This window comes from Oncorhynchus kisutch, linkage group LG8, assembly GCF_002021735.2.
Source record: "Oncorhynchus kisutch isolate 150728-3 linkage group LG8, Okis_V2, whole genome shotgun sequence".
NCBI lineage: Eukaryota > Metazoa > Chordata > Actinopteri > Salmoniformes > Salmonidae > Oncorhynchus > Oncorhynchus kisutch.
In genome coordinates this window covers 20,986,389-21,005,114 of record NC_034181.2, presented here as the reverse complement: position 1 = coordinate 21,005,114, position 18,726 = coordinate 20,986,389, and the positions used below count along the sequence as shown (strand labels likewise).

At 43.2% G+C, this 18,726-nt stretch overlaps 2 protein-coding genes across 3 annotated transcripts in view; both read left to right on the top strand.

The window, feature by feature from the left end:
- Nucleotides 1-4,547, top strand: part of LOC109895139 (max dimerization protein 1-like) — a 35,561-nt gene extending 31,014 nt beyond the window's left edge. For both annotated transcript variants that reach the window (XM_031829782.1, XM_020488799.2), the window contains exons 5-6: nt 496-655; nt 960-4,547. In XM_031829782.1, the coding sequence (XP_031685642.1) occupies nt 496-655; nt 960-1,165 (366 nt within the window). In that variant the 3' untranslated portion in view covers nt 1,166-4,547. The remainder of the gene's footprint in view (nt 1-495; nt 656-959) is intronic.
- Nucleotides 4,548-8,999: 4,452 nt separating this feature from the next.
- neff1 (neuronal intermediate filament family member 1) lies at nt 9,000-17,643 on the top strand. Its single transcript, XM_020490312.2, has 4 exons — nt 9,000-11,561; nt 13,722-14,045; nt 14,298-14,422; nt 14,842-17,643. The coding sequence occupies exons 1-4, from the start codon at nt 10,818-10,820 to the stop codon at nt 15,224-15,226; spliced, it is 1,578 nt and encodes a 525-aa protein (XP_020345901.1). The 5' UTR covers nt 9,000-10,817; the 3' UTR covers nt 15,227-17,643.
- The last annotated feature ends 1,083 nt before the right edge of the window (nt 17,644-18,726 follow it).

The window sequence follows — 18,726 nt, the reverse complement described above, 5'->3', positions numbered from 1 at the left end:
ACAAATATAATACACACAACATCTGAAATATTTTATTAAAATAATGTGAGTAAATGATGATTAATAAGTGGTAATGGGAAGTCACTACCATCATGGGATTTTTATTAATAGGTTTATTCTGTGTTAGAGCATTCCACCCAAATAATCGAAATCGAAGGACCGTGATAATCTTTTAATAATTGAACCGAAACCGAACAGACCAAAAAGCACTAATCACTCAGCACTAGTTTGTTAAAAAGCAGCTTTTCTGTTGGAATGGATGAGTCAACATTTATTTGAGTTAACAGAATATGAACGTTTAAAAGTTAGATTTTCACTGGACAGTTACTTTACTGTATCACTGTTACATACAGTACTGAGGTCAGAGGTTGCAGGAGGGCAAGAGGAGATGTTAGCATGTTTTAAAGTAGCTGCCACAACGCGCGCACACACACAAAGTGAGGATGTTGTCTGACTGTGTAATGCTGTCTGACTGAATGTGTGTGTCTGCTGTAGAGGTTGGAGGAGAGCGAGCGGAGAGCCCAGCATACCTTAGACCAGCTGCAGAGGGAGCAGAGGCACCTCCAACGACGTCTGGAGCAGCTAGGGGTGGAGAGAACACGTATGGACAGCACAGGATCCACCGTCTCCTCTGACTATCCAGATGCAGACCAGGGTGAGCACACACGCCAGACATGACCAAAATTAGCTGGCACTGTAAATCTTTTTTGTTGATGGCCATGGCTGTTATGTTCACCAATGTATAGATGTAAAGACACTGTTCAATGATGTAGGCCATCATTGTAAATAAGAATGTGTTCTTAACTGACTTGCCTAGTTTAAATAAATGTTACATATGAGAAATATGGTGCATCCCACATTGGTAATCCAAGGTAGTTCTGTTGTGGGCACGGTAGAGATTACATTGGAGCTGCCGTGTGTTTTAGGGTGATAGTATTAATCTGTAGTGTGTGTAACAGAGGAGGAGCTGGATGTGGACGTGGACGTGGAGGGGACTGACTATCTGCTGGGGGATCTGGAGTGGAGCACCAGCAGTGTGAGTGACTCTGACGAGAGGGGAAGCCTGCGCAGCAGCTGCAGTGATGAGGGCTACTCAAGCGCCAGCCTGCGCCTGCAGAACCAGAAAACTCAGGAGAACGCCAAGCATTTGGGCTGTAGCCTATAAGAGCACAGCCCTCAACCTCTGGCCCATGTGCAACGGCGTCCCTCTATCGTCAAGTTAACTCGCGCCCACCAACCAGTCTCTGCCAATCAGACCTCACCTCCAGCAGGACTGGCCTTCTGACAAAGCCCTCTCCTCCAGCAGGACTGGCCTTCTGACAAAGCCCTCTCCTCCAGCAGGACTGGCCTTCTGACAAAGCCCTCTCCTCCAGCAGGACTGGCCTTCTGACAAAGCCCTCTCCTCCAGCAGGACTGGCCTTCTGACAAAGCCCTCTCCTCCAGCAGGACTGGCCTTCTGACAAAGCCCTCTCCTCCAGCAGGACTGGCCGTCTGACAAAGCCCGCTCCTCCAGCAGGACTGGCCTTCTGACAAAGCCCTCTCCTCCAGCTGTATTCCACCTCACTTTCCCCCTCAGACCTCCAACACCTGAGACACCCATCATCCCATTTCAACCGTCCATCGGCCAACCAAAATGGAAGATCTGCCCATTCAGAGCCTCTGGCTCAATAAGATGAGTAGTATTTGGAAGACACCCCTCCGTCCATCCCTTTCTGTGTCCACCACCTCCGTCTCGACCTGCTCTGCTGTCAGTTTCAGTGTAAGAGCAGAGAGGTGACTTGACTGTTTTCACATATCCATGCTGTTTCCCCCTTCCAGCTCCCAGCGTCTGAGAACGAAAGACTTCAGCTAGAGAATGTTATTACAACACTACACCTACACCTCACTGCCCCCCCTCCCTTCGACCCCCAGCTCTAGCTCCCATCTCACCCATATCTATAGGTGGTGGTACAAACAATCGGCAGCGATCGGCAGCAATACATCCATCCCTCTCTCCTCAACCTGGCTTAGCGGTTGGATAGATACCTCCATGTTTTTGGCTCTTATAATGGGGGGCTATTACATTTTAGTTTTTATTTTGGCATACCCTGTACTTTCAAATCCTCACCTGCCATTCTGAATTTTTATGAGGAAAAATAAATTGAGGACAAAAACTTGTTATGAAGAATGTGCAGCATGAGATTGTTATGAGGTATCTTTTATCTTCCTCTCTCTGATGGCGGTGAGATTGTTATGGGGTATCTTTTATCTTCCTCTCGCTGATGGCGGTGGCGTCTAACTCATCTTTTAATGTGATGGTCTGTGTTGCTGCTAGTCATGTCCTGTAGCCAGTGGTAGTCACTTGAATATGTGTTGAAGTTATACAGACAGACAGTAAGTTACCGGTAATTGTTGAAAGTAGACCAGTGGAGGGATTAAAGCACATTCCATGTTCGAGAGAAAGTAGGCCAGATGGAGCATTACCTTCATCCATATTTATGAGGGAGTGTTTTCAGTTTTTAAAGCCAGGAAGGTTCTAGCTATCTGCTTCAGGTTACCCACAAGCAGAACACAACAGATGTGCTGACTTGCTTTGCCTTTGGGTCAGAGCACAGTACAAGCAAGATCAATGTCTTGTGAGTTTGTTCACCTCTGGAAAGAAAAGAGCAGAAAGGCTACTGTACACTAAAGATACACTCCTCTGCCTTGTCTATATACTTAGATATTGTTTATGCAAAATGTTGTGTTTATGTAAATAGTTTATGCAGAAAGATCTGTTTATCAAAAAAAAGGTATTTATATTCGATGTAAATATATAGATATATCTATTTAATTGCTTGTCGCTTTACTAGTTTTTGTTGTGAGGGTTTCAATGTATAGTTGGTTTGCACAGCATAGTCGATCCAGAGCTTTTTAGATCTGTAATTTGTGCCTATAGGCTTGTGTGTCCTTTCAAAATTGGCACAGTGCTCCTAGAATTGAAATGGTTTTATTTGTGGTTGATTATATTTATCTATTTCAAATCTATCCTCTTTGTCAACAGGTAAATAATGCAAAAATATATATATTAATATAAAAATGTATTACATTGAAAAGAGGAGCTGGCGTGTGTATTTGTGCTTTGGCATTGCTGGGATGGTGGGAAGCTACAGTGGGCTTTCTCCCTTTGTGCCTGGGGGCCTTAAACAAAATGGCTTCTCCACCCAAGAGATTATAACACATTGTAGAAAGAGGAGGAATTGGTGGGTTCAATAACCAGGGGATAAGATGGGGAGGTTTGCAGCAGCATTTGAATGTAGTCGACTAGCCTATAATATATCTCCCCCTGCACTGTTGCAGCACAATGCCAAAGGAACCTCAAACTGTGTCACTGCAGAATCTCGTTAGAACGGGAAGACTGTTGGTACACACCAAAAAAATCCTTCAAAAATAGGAGTATGATTGTTTAGTCTATTTGTGTGGAATGCTGCACTTCTATGTCATTTTAAAACCCTATCCGAAAAGAGAACCATGTAGCCATGCTAGAAGGGGAATGTTGTGAATTGAGTACACGACTCAGACTGGTGCTATGGGGCAGGTGTATGTATGTCTTGTCACTGTCTTCAGAGAGAAAATATAATGGTTTGGGAGAGGGAGGGTTGTTTTTAATGGGAAAACACTGTCGCATTTGTATGGATGTTTTTATTGGTTTACTATTAAAAAGGTGAAAAACAGTATGGCTTTTCAAAGAAAACCTCATGTATTATTAAAGTTAAGCATTGTCTGTTATTGGGGAGCCACACACTCCTCTCCTTCCCTCTCTCCCTGTCCATGGCCTGTTTTATACGTCTTCCACTCCTACCTGTGTGTGAATGTGACTTCCATAGAGAAGAGATCCTGATTCATTTCTATGGTGGTTCCCCCCCATCCTCCACATGCTGTGGACCAGCCACCATGGTGCAGAGGGAGCCTGAGGGAGCAGACTGGGCTGTGTAGTATAGCTGCAGCTGTCCTCCCTCCCTGTATAACACTCTGTTAACACCCTCGGTGCTTCAGCCTCTGCCTTAAGAGCAGGTGTAGATTCTTAAAAAGAACAAGAGATCAATGCAGTTGGCTTCTGTGTAGTCCAGTGTAAGCTATATAGGATATCATCCTGGGAATTCTCTTTTTTGTTTTGTTGTGCATATTTCGGTTACGTTCGTACGAAGTGGCTTAAGCCTTAAAACAGACAAATGTAAGAGAACCATAGTAAAGTATATATTATACACGTTCATATATAATATAGGTGTAGACATGTTATCACAAAAGGTCATTATTTTCATTGTAACTGTGTCTCAGGTGTTGCTCTCCCTCTCACACACACACACACACAGACATACACACGTTGTCATACACACATCAGAACAGACTTTGCCTTTTGAAGGAAGGGTTAATGTCAAACTATAAAAAGGTGGACATTTTCTGCACACATTTTTTAGAATGAGGGATTTTAAACATTGTGAAAACAATCTTTGGGAAGTGTGGTGCAGTCATTTCTATTTGCCAGTGATATAAAAGGAATAAAACCATTTGAAAGCCTTGTTTACCTAGCCACTTTCCTTGTCTTTATGTTCATGGCTCATTCTGATGATTTGAAATATGTATATATTTCTGCTTATGCTGATATGTGGCTGTCTTGCTTACCTTAATTGAATGCACTGACTGTAAGTTGCTCTGGAAAGGGTGTTTGCTAAACGACCGTAATGTCAATCTAATGCAGAACATCCCTATATACTATAGTAGTAAAAATCCAAATTGACGATATAGGGGATCTTCAGCTTTGCTTGGAGACCCTGTGGAGGAATGCCAGATGGGAAAACAAAAGCTACCATCTTGGGAGGTTATCAAAGCTAGCTCTCTGGCAAGCAGAATAAACAGAAAACATACAGTCCCGAATAACACAGAAATACAATTTCATTATCTTGGCACCTTTGTGACAGTCCGTCCTTGTCTGGTTGCCCGCAGAGGGACAGAGATAGAGGAGAGTGCGGTGTGGATATTCTAGTGTGGGTTGCTGTCTAACACTCGATGAAAGCATTCCAGCAGGCTTCTGACCCTTCCCTGGTGACTGAGATGAGGTATTCTTCCAGTATCTAATTCAGACTGGAATAATATCTCCAGATCAGTCTGTATGAGATGCTATGTGCTTCTAGCCTACTGGCCAAAGGAAATCTGAAGCCGTATTCTGTTCTGAACTAGTGTTTTGATAGACTCCAGCAGGGCAGAAGAGGCATTGACTTTTTAAAGTATTTTGACCTCACCTGTTGGATCCCCCAGCACTTTCCTCAAGATATATTCTTAAAGAGGTAATGTGAGTGAGTCTGTCTACCCTCCCAGGTGGTGGTAGTAGATGGGGTAGGGGAGCAACAACTGTCAAGGAAAACCTTGAACATAACACAGACTCAACGCAAAATACATCAATGGACAGTCTGAATGCCATCAGTGACATCACATGGGGCTTAAATGTTTTGCATTGCAGTGCTGTCCCTAAATCCTTTCCCACAACCCTTCTCTACCTGATATAGTACTGTCTTTGTCATTGCTACTGTCTACTTGCGACTATCTACTTGATGACGAGTGTACAAAGGGGGGCTTTATCAATGAATTTCTTTTTCATGTGTGCATCTATGCCATAATGAGTGTGTTTGTGTGTCGTGTTTACATTCCGTCAGTGGGTTCAGAGACCCATCTCTCTCCCCGTTAAAGTCAAATTAGGCAAATCTATCAGTTTATTTCAACCCTGCAGACCCAATTTACCACAACCTTTACCACCACACTGACCACGCACACAGCCATGACATGCAGGCAGCACACACAGACACACACACACACACACACACACCTCTGCTTGAATGACACATTGAAACAATTACAACACACACCATGCCCTTGGGAAATAAACATTGAGTACACAACATTTATGGGCATGGACTCACCAGGACAGCCACTAAGAGGGTTGGCGCTCAGGCTAGAAAGCAAGGTGGCTTGTGCATAGGAGAAAACATATACAGAGTGTTCAAATCATTGACCACTGCACATGCTTGCTATTGATATTCTACCTAAATGTTTAGAGACTCACATTCACAACAGTCACGCTCTTATTAAAACATACAAACGGGCATATGAAACTAACTGAAGCTGTGTTCTAAGTATTCTCTCTGTAAGATAAATTGCCTAATTTACAGCACAAAATGCAGAATTCTGTCTCATAGTGATTACGTGTAGTAGAATACTGTATAATGGAACTGTTAAGAGAGATGGGACGTGACTGATCATCCCATCCCCCAACTGAGACAAAATGGACCTAAGGTAGGGGCCGTATTATGAGTGGGCTTGTTGACAGATAGAGCTGATAGTTTGCATGAGGAGAAGGAGGGTCACAAGGGACCAGAGGGACACAGGAAGAAACAAATATGAACAGAATGGATACTGGCCAGCAACAGACAGTGGGTCTGGGTATAGCTACTGCAACATATGCACCTGGGATAGGGATGTTTCAAGCAAGCCCTTTGAGTGAGAGCCTAAGCATGGTATCCTATAGACATAGATCAGTAGTGCAGCATTCAAAGGAAATGTATCTCAAAGTAGTACAGCTTTTCAAATAAGGCATTTATCCCAACAGAAAATGAACTGATGCAGACAGCAAAGTGAATGTATGTGAATCAAAAATGTCATTTCTCAATAGATCTAATGAAGAAAGGAAAAACCCTCCACAGTTACAGCAGTGAGTTGTTTTCAGTATCTCTCTTTCAGTACAACAAGTTCCATTTAGAGGTTCAGCAACTTGCTGAACTGGAGAAGGGGAAAAGGAGGCCGTATGATACCAGCGTTGGCCTAGAAAGAGGTGACACCTATACTTGTAATTGTCCTGCTGCTTCACACCGAGGGATCTCCTGTCTCTCGGGTCTCAATGGGGCTTTTGTTTCTGCCTGCTGTTGGAGTTGCTGGATATGGCTGGCCTGAGCCAGCAGGTGAAGTGCTGCAGGGTGTGTATAGGTAAGGGTTTGTGGGATGTGTGTATGTCTCACACACTAATGATGAGGTGTTTTGGATAGAGGAGGTATAGGCTATGATTATGCAAAATACAATATTGTAAGATCTCAGAAAAAAAAGTCTGTCTGGACGCTGATGGTTTTGGATCAGTGTAGAACTAGAGATGAGAAGGTTAGCACATTATTTACTTGGCCTGTATCTCTCAAGGCAAAGTGGAAATGTTGGACATTACTGAGCATGTTCTGCCCCCTTGTGGTTCAAATGGGAATCTGGGAAATGAATGGCATTAACTTACTTTACCATTAATGTATTACATCACGGTAAACAAAGCATCTATAGTGTAAATATTTGTCACTTTTTTCAATGGTATTTTATTTTCTGTTCAGATAATAACCGTGATTTGCTGGTGCAATTTGAATTTGTGGTTCCATTTGTGGCTTGCAAGTTAAGTGTTTCACTGTGCTGTTTTACACCCAGTGGCGATTTTAGCATGTAAATAAATCTTGGGAGGGAATTTTTTTATTAATGTGGGATGCATGCCAGCAAAGCCACTACACAACATAACGCTAAACAATACAGTAATTGCACTATAATGGTGAGAAATGGTGCCCAAACTGTTAGGGCCTACATAAAGATGTCCCAACAGCAGAGTCCCAACAGCAGAGTCCCAACATCTTACCACTGCTACACCTGGCTATCAGCAGAGCCTTGTCTGGCAGCGAAACAGTTCATTCAGCCTCATTTACTGCCTTTTAAAAAAACATAGCTCATATGGCTGACTTGCTTAAACAACTGTGGTTTCTAATGACAATTGAGATGTACAAACTATGGCTTAAGGGGACGGAAGCGGATAAGAGGCAATCCATAAATTTGATTAAGACATTAATGAGCGAGCTAGGGTGGACATGGTCAATATAACTATTTGTTTAGCACTTTTAAAATGTACAGCGACAGAATTCAGAACATGGGCCATTCTTACAGTGTTCTCCCTGTACACCAAGTCAGAACTGTAGTATACATAAATGGGGCATATAAGCAGACAATGAAAGCTCTTACAATATTCTATGATTACATTTCTCTAAAACAGGTCATAGGCTACATGTGCACCACCAAGTCAGAACAGTAGGCAAAATTAAGAGGGGTAAATAGACCAAATTATCAGGGTGAGGCACATGGGCTACAAACATCTTACTACACAACATACCCTTGGTATTACTTTCTTAGTTATAGTATACATGTCTCTCTGGCATGTTACATCGTTTATGCAGCGGCACACAAATAATTTTTGGACTCACCTTGTTGTGCTGTGCTCACTTGAACAGGAAGGTGGCACGGCGGTCCTTCGTAGGCAAATTGTGTCATCAAAGTCTGGCATTCTCTGTATTTATGGTGCTTTCAAAACAACTGAGAACTCACAAAAAAATAGGTTGAATCATGATGATGTCATTGATCTAGTTCTAGAAAGAGGCCGGATTTACAATTCCGAGTTTGATGACCGTTCAAAACGTATTTCCCAAACCACTCATTGTTGAATTCGTGATTTCCAACATGTTGTGTAATGTTTATGTCCAATGGCCGATGAGCATCGATATATTTTACCTTTAATTTCTATTCATTATTTATCTTCCTATGACAAGGATAAAAAAATATTTGCCAGTAGATTGTCGACTTGATTCATGATGATCACTGCTAGCTAAGATTTTGAAAGTATGATGTTGACATGATCATTCCAGTCATAACTACTGTACATATAATGTGATTTGACGTCATTTTATCTGTGGCCAATGACCTTGAGCCTTCTTGGCTGGGCACTTCTAGTGTAACTCTATGGCCGCACCCAAGGGGCTAGAATTATCTAGCTCTACCCTTAGACTTGACGGTGACATAGTGTCCCCATGAGTGGCAGAACACTGAGCCAATCACAACGCAAAGCTCCGTATTTTCCACCACCACCACCACTTTGGAGCTGCCTAACTCAAGAAAACAAAAAAGAGACCATATTTGTATGCAGCTTTATTAACTTAATGATATATATTTTATTTAAATTGTTTGCAAACTGATATGTGACACATATTAATGCCAAAATAACTGGCAAGACAGGCAAGCCTGCCCCACCTGCCTTGAATGACAGGTTGCCACTGTTTACACCTGCTGTATCCTGTGCATGTGACAATAAAACTTGAAACATATGTAAAGCCACAGTGACATGGATAAAATGTGATTAGGGAATACCTTGACCATCATGACATGCCCTTGGTCAGACATACCCCAAATTACTATCTGCTGCAATCTTAGAAAAGCATATAGGACTAGATCAAGAGATCAATATCTCATGAATCTTCAAGGGCAAGGCTGACCCATCAACAGTAAAATTTACTAAACAACTAGTTTAGTGATTGTGAATGCATATTCAAAATGCGTTGAATGTTTACTATATGGGGTAAAATAGCTATAGGTCTAGCTGTTTTCAAAGGTGAGCTTGTAATGTGCATTTGCCTACCACGGCTGTACACGAGTCCAAATGGTCTCAAATCATGATGAGACAATTCCTCGAGTAGACAAAAATACGACTGCAAGGCTTGGTGCCTGATCAAATTACAATTATAGGCTAGACTGCGGCTGTGTACAGAGCATTACGATGCTTGTTCTGATCTACATCTACACTGGTGTTTAGAAGTGCTGATCGAACCGTAGAAAAGCTGCAGTCCCCTGACAGCTCTGGGCGCAGGAGCGCGCGTGGGTGTCCTCCATAGGGGCGTGGTCGGTGTCCTGGATCAGGACCAAGGCCAGCTCCAGCTGCGCGAGGCGAGAGGAGAAGACAGCGCAGCACCACCAATATGCTGAATCATCACCCCAAAGCGGTCTGGGACGCTGAAAAATATATGCTGGGCCTATTTCACAGGCTTATGTTTTCAATGAAGGCTAAACTTGTGTATAGGTGTTAGGCTAGTAAGAGACATGCACTGATTTTATTTGAGACGTGCGCATGTGGGGTCATGTAAATTGGCCTTTGTGTCTCTGTGCCTCATCCTGCCTGTACTCCGACACAGACACTGCGGTGGTTGGGCGTGAGGGGTGCATGGCTCCAAGCTGCAATACAGCAATCTTGTTTAGACACCCTCACTCCGGACTCTAGGCCCACACTTCACATGCACCGATCCCATGCTGCCTGAACTGTTGCAACCGCAGTGCAAAACTGCAATGACATTGTTTAGTGGGATGGGATAACCTGCACATGTAACTAGTTTCACAAAACAATATACAAAATTGACTAGGATGTGTTAATTAGGCAAATTATGTGCCATGTTGGCCTCAATATCACCATATAAGAGTGAAGTCGTGTTTTACTTCTATCACTATAGATCATCATTATCATTAGGATATTAGTAGGCCTACTATTGTTGTTAGTATTCTTATTTATTGACCTCATTATTATTTACAGTTTATCCGTCCCCTATATAAGTCGTAGTTTGATGTGCTTTCCTTGACCATACGTCTATACGGTCTTATCTGTACAGCGCGGATTACATTTTTTTCAAGAAAGGAATGAGTTGCCAAAATACAAGGCAAGGAGCAGCATGAGTTAATTCGTGTTCCCCTGAGAATATCTCTTTTTGCAGGAGCTTGCAGGTTTCCCTGTCTCTACTGCCGCCCGTGCGTCAAATGATGCTGGAGCTCCATCACTATAAAAGCACCTGTCTTGGCCAGACATGAATTGCGTCTCTCTTTCTCTCCCACCCACACTCCCACACTCCACACACAATCGCACAAAAGGACTTCGCAAGCAACAAAGGTATAACTAGCATTCCACTTCTCCAACTGCAAACATGAGCTACTCCGGCGACGTCTACTCCAGCAGTTCCTATCGGAAGATCTTCGGGGATGCGCCCCGGAACTCCGGCCGCATGACCGTAGGCAGCAGCCCCTCTCGCCTGTCCAGCGGATTCCGCTCCAGCAGCGCAAACCGTAACTATGGCTCCCCATCCATGCTCACATCCTCCGGCTACCGCAAGGTGGGCGCCGGGCGCAACTTCCACTCCTCCATGTCCGACTCTATGGACCTGAACCAGTCCACGGCCGTCACCAACGAGATGAAAATCATCCGCACCAACGAGAAGGAGCAGCTCCAGGGCCTGAACGACCGCTTCGTCTCCTTCATCGAGAAGGTCCACAACCTGGAACAGCAGAACAAGGTGCTGGAAGCCGAGGTGACCATGCTGCGCCAGCGCCACACTGAGCCCTCCCGACTGCACGACCTGTACGAGCAAGAGATCCGCGAGCTGAGGGCGCGCGTCGAGGAACTGACGCACGAGAAGAGCCAGATGCACCTGGACTGCGTGCAGATGAACGAGACGCTGGACCGCGTTAAGCAGAAGCTGGACGAGGAGACGAGGCTCCGCGAGGAGGCGGAGGGCACCCTGATAAGCTACCGCAAGGACGTGGATGATGCTACGATGTCCCGGCTCGAGCTGGAGAAGAAAGTCGAGTCGCTGTTGGATGAGATCGCCTTCCTCAGGAAAGTGCACGAGGAGGAGCTGCAGGAGCTGCAGGCTTCCCTGCAAGCCACACAGGTGGGGACATTACATCACCCCTCATGACCCCCCATCAGATGTCACCCACATCTCCCCATCTCCGCACATATCACACCAAATACACACCAAGGGAAAAGTTAGGCTATGTAGCTTATGAATTGCTGATAACTTTTATGTGACATGGTGATAGCCAGTGCCAAATACCTAATAATGTTCATAGCGTGTTATCATATGGCTATCTTATCATTCACACTATGGATCCACATTCACTAAGTCAAATAAGGCTGCATTTACACTGGCAACCCAATTCTGACAATTGTTTCTATAATTGGCCTTTTTGAACAATCAGATCAGCTCTGAAAAAGCGCTGATGTGAAAATATCTGATGTGATTGGTCAAAAGACCAATTACTGGGGAAAAAAATATCAGAATTGGGCTGCCTGTGAAAACGCAGCCTTTGTTCAGTCACAGCACATGCTCTGTCCTTGGTGCTGAAGCCAGTGAACATTGCGCACTGCGATTAGTGGCAGTAAAATGTACGGCACTGCGGTTCTGTGTAAAACTGCACCATGCAGTACTCCTTTCCCTGTCTGCCAATTCATTTGCAGTGCCCCAAACCCAGCGCTGGCATAGGACACTAACTATAGAAACTATGAGGGAAGTTTTGTAACTCTAAAATATAATTGAAATGGTTTATATGGCTACTGAAAATTGAGTCTGTATAGTGAGAAAGTGATATACAGTGTAAAGCGCCAGAGAGTGTGCTAAAAAAGAGAGAGGTAAAGTGAGAGCGGGAGAGAGGGGGAGGGAGAGAGGGGGAGCATTGGGGTTGATAGCAGTGCTGGCGCTGGCACTGATGATGCAGAGAAATAGTAGCGCAATATCTAGGTGTGGTCGTCCCATCACGCAGGGGGGATACGGGATAGGGCAGGGTCAATTCAGAACATCAGAAAACTCAATACAGATAGATCAGTGCATGCCCTTGTTGCATTTTACCTAGACAATCTCATGATGATCAACTATCCCACTTTGTCAATTCATTTGACAGGATTGGGAGAAATTACTTTTTTTATATATAGGTTACTACTGCCACATAGCATAGATGTTGTCAACATGGTGTTGATTCATGTTGTCCCACACAAGATTAGTTGGAATAATATAATCATTAATCAAGGTCACAGTTAAACAGCATTATTGTAGCTTTATACAGTGTCCCAGAAGCCAGTGGCATTTTGGATGCATCATTGGATAAGGCGATAACTCTAAAGACTTAAAACCAAACAAAAAAGTATGATGTACAATTTCATGTCAATCAATGCAGCATAGAATCTTCATCATTGGAAAGAGCATTAATTGTTTGTTTCCTCTATGGGGCTTTTCTTTTGCGATGCAGGACATACAGTATAATTGCCATGTAAGTGATAAATGATTGATAGCACCACCATAGTGGTGCACAGAGCCCTGAGTCAGTGCTCGATACATCAGCCCTCGCCATTCTACTTCACTGGATAGATAATCAATTCAAATGTATTCAAATCAAATCAAATTTTATTTGTCACATGTGCTGAATACAACAGGTGTAGATTTGACTGTGAAATGCTTCCTTACGAGCCATTTCCCAGCAATGCAGAGTTAAAAAGGAAGAAAAGTTTAGCAAGTAAAAAATAAAATAAAAAAGGAAATAGTGACACAATAAAATAACAGTAACGAGGCTGTATACACAAGGAGAGTACTGGTACCAAGTCAATGTGCAGAGGTACAAGGTAGGTGAGGTAATATGAACAGGTAGATAGGTAGGAAGGTAAGGGTAAACGTGACTGTAAAAGTCACATTAGCACAAGGCTCACAGCTCCCAGGTGTCTACTGCAAGCACATAATGGTCTATGTTGTTTGACAAAGATTTCACATTTTCAATAGTGATTATCAAAACATTACCTATATTTTGGTTATTTTTTAGAAAAACTAGATGTTGCAAGTATTTTGGTTTTGATTTACTATGATATTTCACATTTTCATTTGGATTTTTGCGAAAATACTAATATAATAACGAATAATAAAGCAAACATTCTCATATTCAAATCTCCACTGCAACTTAGAGATGTATCTATTCAGCCAGTGAAGCATTCTTTTCCCCCGTGCTAACACCTGGTAATCAATCCCAACCCTTTAACTTACCCCTCTGTCCCTACCTGGTCCCAGGTGTCAGTGGAGATGGATATGAGGGAGGGTAAACCCGACCTGGCCGTGGCCCTGAAGGACATCCGTGCCCAGTACGAGGTCCTGTCAGCCAAGAACCAGAACCAGGCGGAGGAGTGGTACCGCTCCAAGTTTGCCAGTGTGAATGAGGCGGCTGCCCGCAACCAGGATCAAGTTAAGCATAGCAGGGAGGAGCTAAATGAGTACCGCAGGCAGGTGCAGGCCCGTACCCTGGAGATCGAGGCCCTCAGGGGCCACAATGAGGCCCTGGAGAGGCAGATGGCTGAGATGGAAGACCGCCACAGCAACGAGATGGGAGAGATGCAGGTACGTGGAGTAGGACAGGGTGAATATTTTTGTATACCACAGTAATTGCTACATTACAGGCTTTACCCTGTGGATTCTATAGAATCATGTCCTCCTAAGTAACAGTTGCATATCACAGATGGTATGTGTGATGGAATTGTAATTAGACTGTAGCACAACACACGTAAAAAGGTATTAGGTCATGCACATTGTGAGGTAGAATAGTGAGGTCTTTATCATTAGTAATACATCCTGATGTTAATCTTCCTGCAGGAGACCATCCAGCAGCTTGAGTCTGCCCTCCGCAGCACCAAGGGTGAGATGTCCCGTCATTTGCGTGAGTACCAGGACCTGTTGAACGTCAAAATGGCCCTGGACATTGAGATCGCTGCTTACAGGTCAGTCATCACTTGATCTGAGTCTAAGAGTTATGTCTGATAATGTTAAATCAGCAGCATATCATTGATCCAAACCACAGTGCCTTTCCTGTATACTAAACACCTTTTTCACATTTGAATTCCAAGTCAGCAGAGTGACTGACAACATTCACATGACTGCTTTGACAATTATGAATGGTCGGCGTTTTGTACATTTGTAAGCTGACTCCCTCTTTCTCTGATTTAGTCAGTAGTTCAGTCAGCTCAGCAGTCATCACAATGTTGATGCACCACAGTGTGTCTTGGAAAGATTTATGAACATCTTTTCCCCCTTTAAAAAAATGTGAATACTTAGTCAGCACACCAGTGGAATTTGACACGTGTAAACTGACTCTCTCTTCCTCAACCTCTCTATGTCTCCATCTCCATTCCCTCTTCAGGAAGCTGCTGGAAGGTGAAGAGTGCCGTCTGAGTACAGTGGGCGGAAATATCCTGCAGTCAGGCTACTCTGGCTTCTCCTATTCGTCCGGCCGCTCCTACGCCCTGGGTTCCTCTGCCCCCTACAGGATGAGGGGAGCCAAGCCTGAGGAACCAGAGGAGGAGGAGGATGAGGAAGAGAAGGAGGAAGAGGAAGAGGAGAATGAGGAGGAAGGAGAGGAAGGAGAGGAGGGAGATGAGAATGCAGAGGAGAATGGAAACGGTGATGAGGAGGAAGAGGAGGAAGAGGAGGAGGAGGATCAGAAGAAGACAGATGAGAAGAATGGCAAGGATGAGAAGGATGAGAAGAAGGGAGAGAAGGGAAGTGCTCCCAGCAAGAGCACCTAGAGCTAAACTGCTTGTGTCATCGATCATCAATGCCTTTCGCACTACTACAGTCCATTCATTCACTCATATGGATCTTATCCCTTCCCTGTCACCTCATCTCTGTTTCACAAGGACACACACACAAACACACAGACACACAGACACACTTACCGTACTCACGCCAGATGCCTCACACACACGTACCTTCTCCTCTGTTTCTCTGGGTCTCAACAATGAGCTGTGTGGTGGAAAACAGAAAGACACATCACAGAGAGGAACATACTTTTGGTGTATTACCCTGACAGAAGATAAACCTGTAGCTAGATTTCCTGAATAGGGTGCTCGGTATCCTATGTCACAGTTTTACACCATAGATGATGGTTATCACAGAACAGAGAGCAGAGAGAAGGTGCTCAACATTACGGTAGTAAGCCAGTCAGTCAGTCAGTAAGAGAATGCCTTAAAGCAAGTATGATGTCATATTAAGAGGTCAGGAATAATATTGCCCAGTAACGTCCTGTCTTTATGTGCCATTAATGATATGAAATGTGGTGAAGAGCCGTTGTAATCTTGAAAGTATTAATAGGATCCTGGTAGTAACACACAGACTACTATATGCACAGAGGTCTGGAGCATAAAACTTGATCAACTTTTACCAGTCCAACTTTTAAAGGTGCTTTTGATTTCGACAAAGAAAAGTTGCAAATGTCTAGAGAAATTCATTGTAGAAAATGCTTTGTAAACCTTTTCATGAATGTTAGTGTATAATATTGGGGACGCAGAAATCCAGATAATTCCCGTAGGTGCAATAATGTATTTTGAGCTGCAGACACAAACTGGCACACTGAATGCTCCTCACTCCTCTTTTTTTCATTCACATGTGAAATATATAGAATGTTCAGTCCATTGACCCACTTTCTTTTCATCGCCAGAAAACTAAACATTTCACCATTCACCTGTCACTGCGAAGGTCAGAGCTCTGCGAAATGACAACATCATAACTTTTATTTGGGAGGTTTCTATTTTCAAAGGTAGGCGATAAGTGCATTGTGCAGTGATTCTTCTGTTTTCAGAAGGGCACCTTTCAGGAATGACAAATGTAGAGTTTTAAAATGCTACTATTTATCACATTATACCCTTATATTTGATGTAGAAATACCCCCTCTTGATTGATTCATTTGTCACTGAATGGATATGCCCTGCCCTCCAAGTAAGATAACTCACTCCAAACCTGAGGTAAATGTCTTTCCTAGGCTCTTCCTTTCCCACAGAGTCTTGTTTGCTTACTCGGGGAGTGTGTGTTGTTTGCATCCCAAATGGCACCCTATTCCCTATATTGTGCACTACTTTTGATCATGGCCCATACGGCGCTGGCCAAAAGTAATGCATTACGTAGGGAATAGGATGCCATTTGAGACACAGCCCGTGGGTCCTTTTAGCAGTGTGCTCTGTTCCAGACAGTGAAGAGGCCTGTGGCTGCTCGAACAGGACAGCTGGGGGTGACAGTGAGTGACAGACAGCCCTCCACTCTGACTGCAGGACCAGTTGGCAGCCGGTTAAGACACCACTGGAGTCATGATTGGTCACATGGTGCAGAGCCACAGATAAGGGCTATTATCACAATATACCCCCTACCACCACCACCACTGCAGTCTGAGATGGACAGCAACAGTATGTATACCCCAAGCAGACATCCCAAGCTGCAGGAGAGGGACCATAATAGCATATTGTAAGTTAGCTCTGATATGACTGGTGCCAAGCTATCCATGTCAGGACTATCTGTGGGTCAGGGTACAGTGACTGTGTGGGTTGATATGTAAGGCTTAAAGAATAGGTGTAAATGTTAAAGACAGAGACATGTATGGTGTAGAGTGATAAAATGAATAGTGTTGCAGGAAGTGTGTTCAGGGAAAGAATAATAAATGGAAAAATACAAATGGATGGAGAGCACAGGGATTTTTTTGTAAGAATTCGGCCAATGTACTTTAGAATCCTATACAGCAGTAAAATTACCTGTCCTCTCCAACATTTTTGTACACTTACCGTGGACAAATGTATAGCTTGACAGAATGTTAAATGTTCTTTTTTGAGACTGCCACACACTGTGGAAGGCCTTCCTTAACTGTTCGAGATGTCACTCTTTTTTTCCTTTCTTTGAGAAATGAATCAATCGACAAGCATTGACTGCATGGCCTGATTCTTGGAGCATTAAAACTGGGCATGGGATAGATTTCGCTTGTTGAGTGTAAAAAAAAGAAGAAATTGCCTTAACCATGATCAAAACAATAAAAATAGTTTTCACTTGCATTTCACATGTTTCCGAGGTGGTTCAGGAGCGTTGAGCGTTCATTCTGCTATACTACTGTGACTGTATGTGCTGCTATCTCATGCAGTGGTATTCCTCCCAAAGCCAAATAAAGCCATTTATTAACCAAACACTTACAACCATCGGCAGTGTCTTCAATAATATCATCAAAACCATTCGACATAAGCTACATTTTATGACTGGGCGCAGGTTTAGAGCGAGAAGGACAAACCAAAAAACAATGCTATAATATTTGAAGCATTTTGCATTGAAAATGCATACAGTACACAATACAAATGTTAAAGATAGAATACTTAATTGGAACACTAACAAAGTGATCACCCGCCTCAGTTTTAGTAAAAATGCTGAGGGATGGGTCTAGAGAAATATAATCCCTTTCAAATTCATAGACAGAGCTATGGATACAAGGACTGACTGTCATGATATCAACATTATAGTTTTAACCATGTTTTGTGGTTATATAGTGTGTGTTTACGTTTACTTTGATTATAAACTTTGGAATAAAACAAGTTTATATTTTGGGGTCTGGTGGGTACGACAGTGGAACTAATAAGCTCATGAGGCATTTATATGGTTCTATTCTTCAAGAATCATTCATTTAAAGTAAAAAGAATGGATGTAGCAACTAAGGTTTCTAGATTGAAATAGAAAAACAAACCGTGATATCAAAGTATTACTACACTGATGGACATGGTCAAAGAGATGAATAATAGTCCACGAAGGGAACACATCAATAAATGGACTTTATTCAAACTGTCTGCCCATCAGACTATGTTGATCCATTAGCATGACATAGCAGATATTATTGTCAGTCATGCCATTACCAACTAATGCCATTCTTCAATAACTCACTGACCTGAAAGGAATAGGCAAACCTATAATAAACCATAAATTATCATATATTTGATATGACATAACAATTTGGGTTAGCCAACCGGCAATGACTATACCACATAATAACACATCAAAGTTATGTCCCATCACTCACTGAGAGATTATGATCATGTGAAGTAGACATTATGCTTTACGTTTGTGTAGTTAGTAGGAGGAAAGTTTTACAAACTGCTCCACCAGACTGAAAGTGATGTATGGAGTCAGTTAGGCCTCTAGATGAGTTGGAGGGTTGCGTGCCAAATTACACCCTATTCCCTATTTAGTACACTCATTTTGACCAGGGCCCACGTGGAATAGGGTG

What these genes read in the sequence shown, in the direction of transcription:
- neff1 (XM_020490312.2), top strand. Translation starts at nt 10,818, where the DNA reads ATGAGCTACTCCGGCGACGTCTACTCCAGCAGTTCCTATCGGAAGATC. An exon ending in CTTCCCTGCAAGCCACACAG is followed by an intron (nt 11,562 to 13,721) that starts GTGGGGACATTA and finishes ACCTGGTCCCAG; the next exon opens with GTGTCAGTGGAGATGGATAT. An exon ending in ATTGAGATCGCTGCTTACAG is followed by an intron (nt 14,423 to 14,841) that starts GTCAGTCATCAC and finishes TTCCCTCTTCAG; the next exon opens with GAAGCTGCTGGAAGGTGAAG.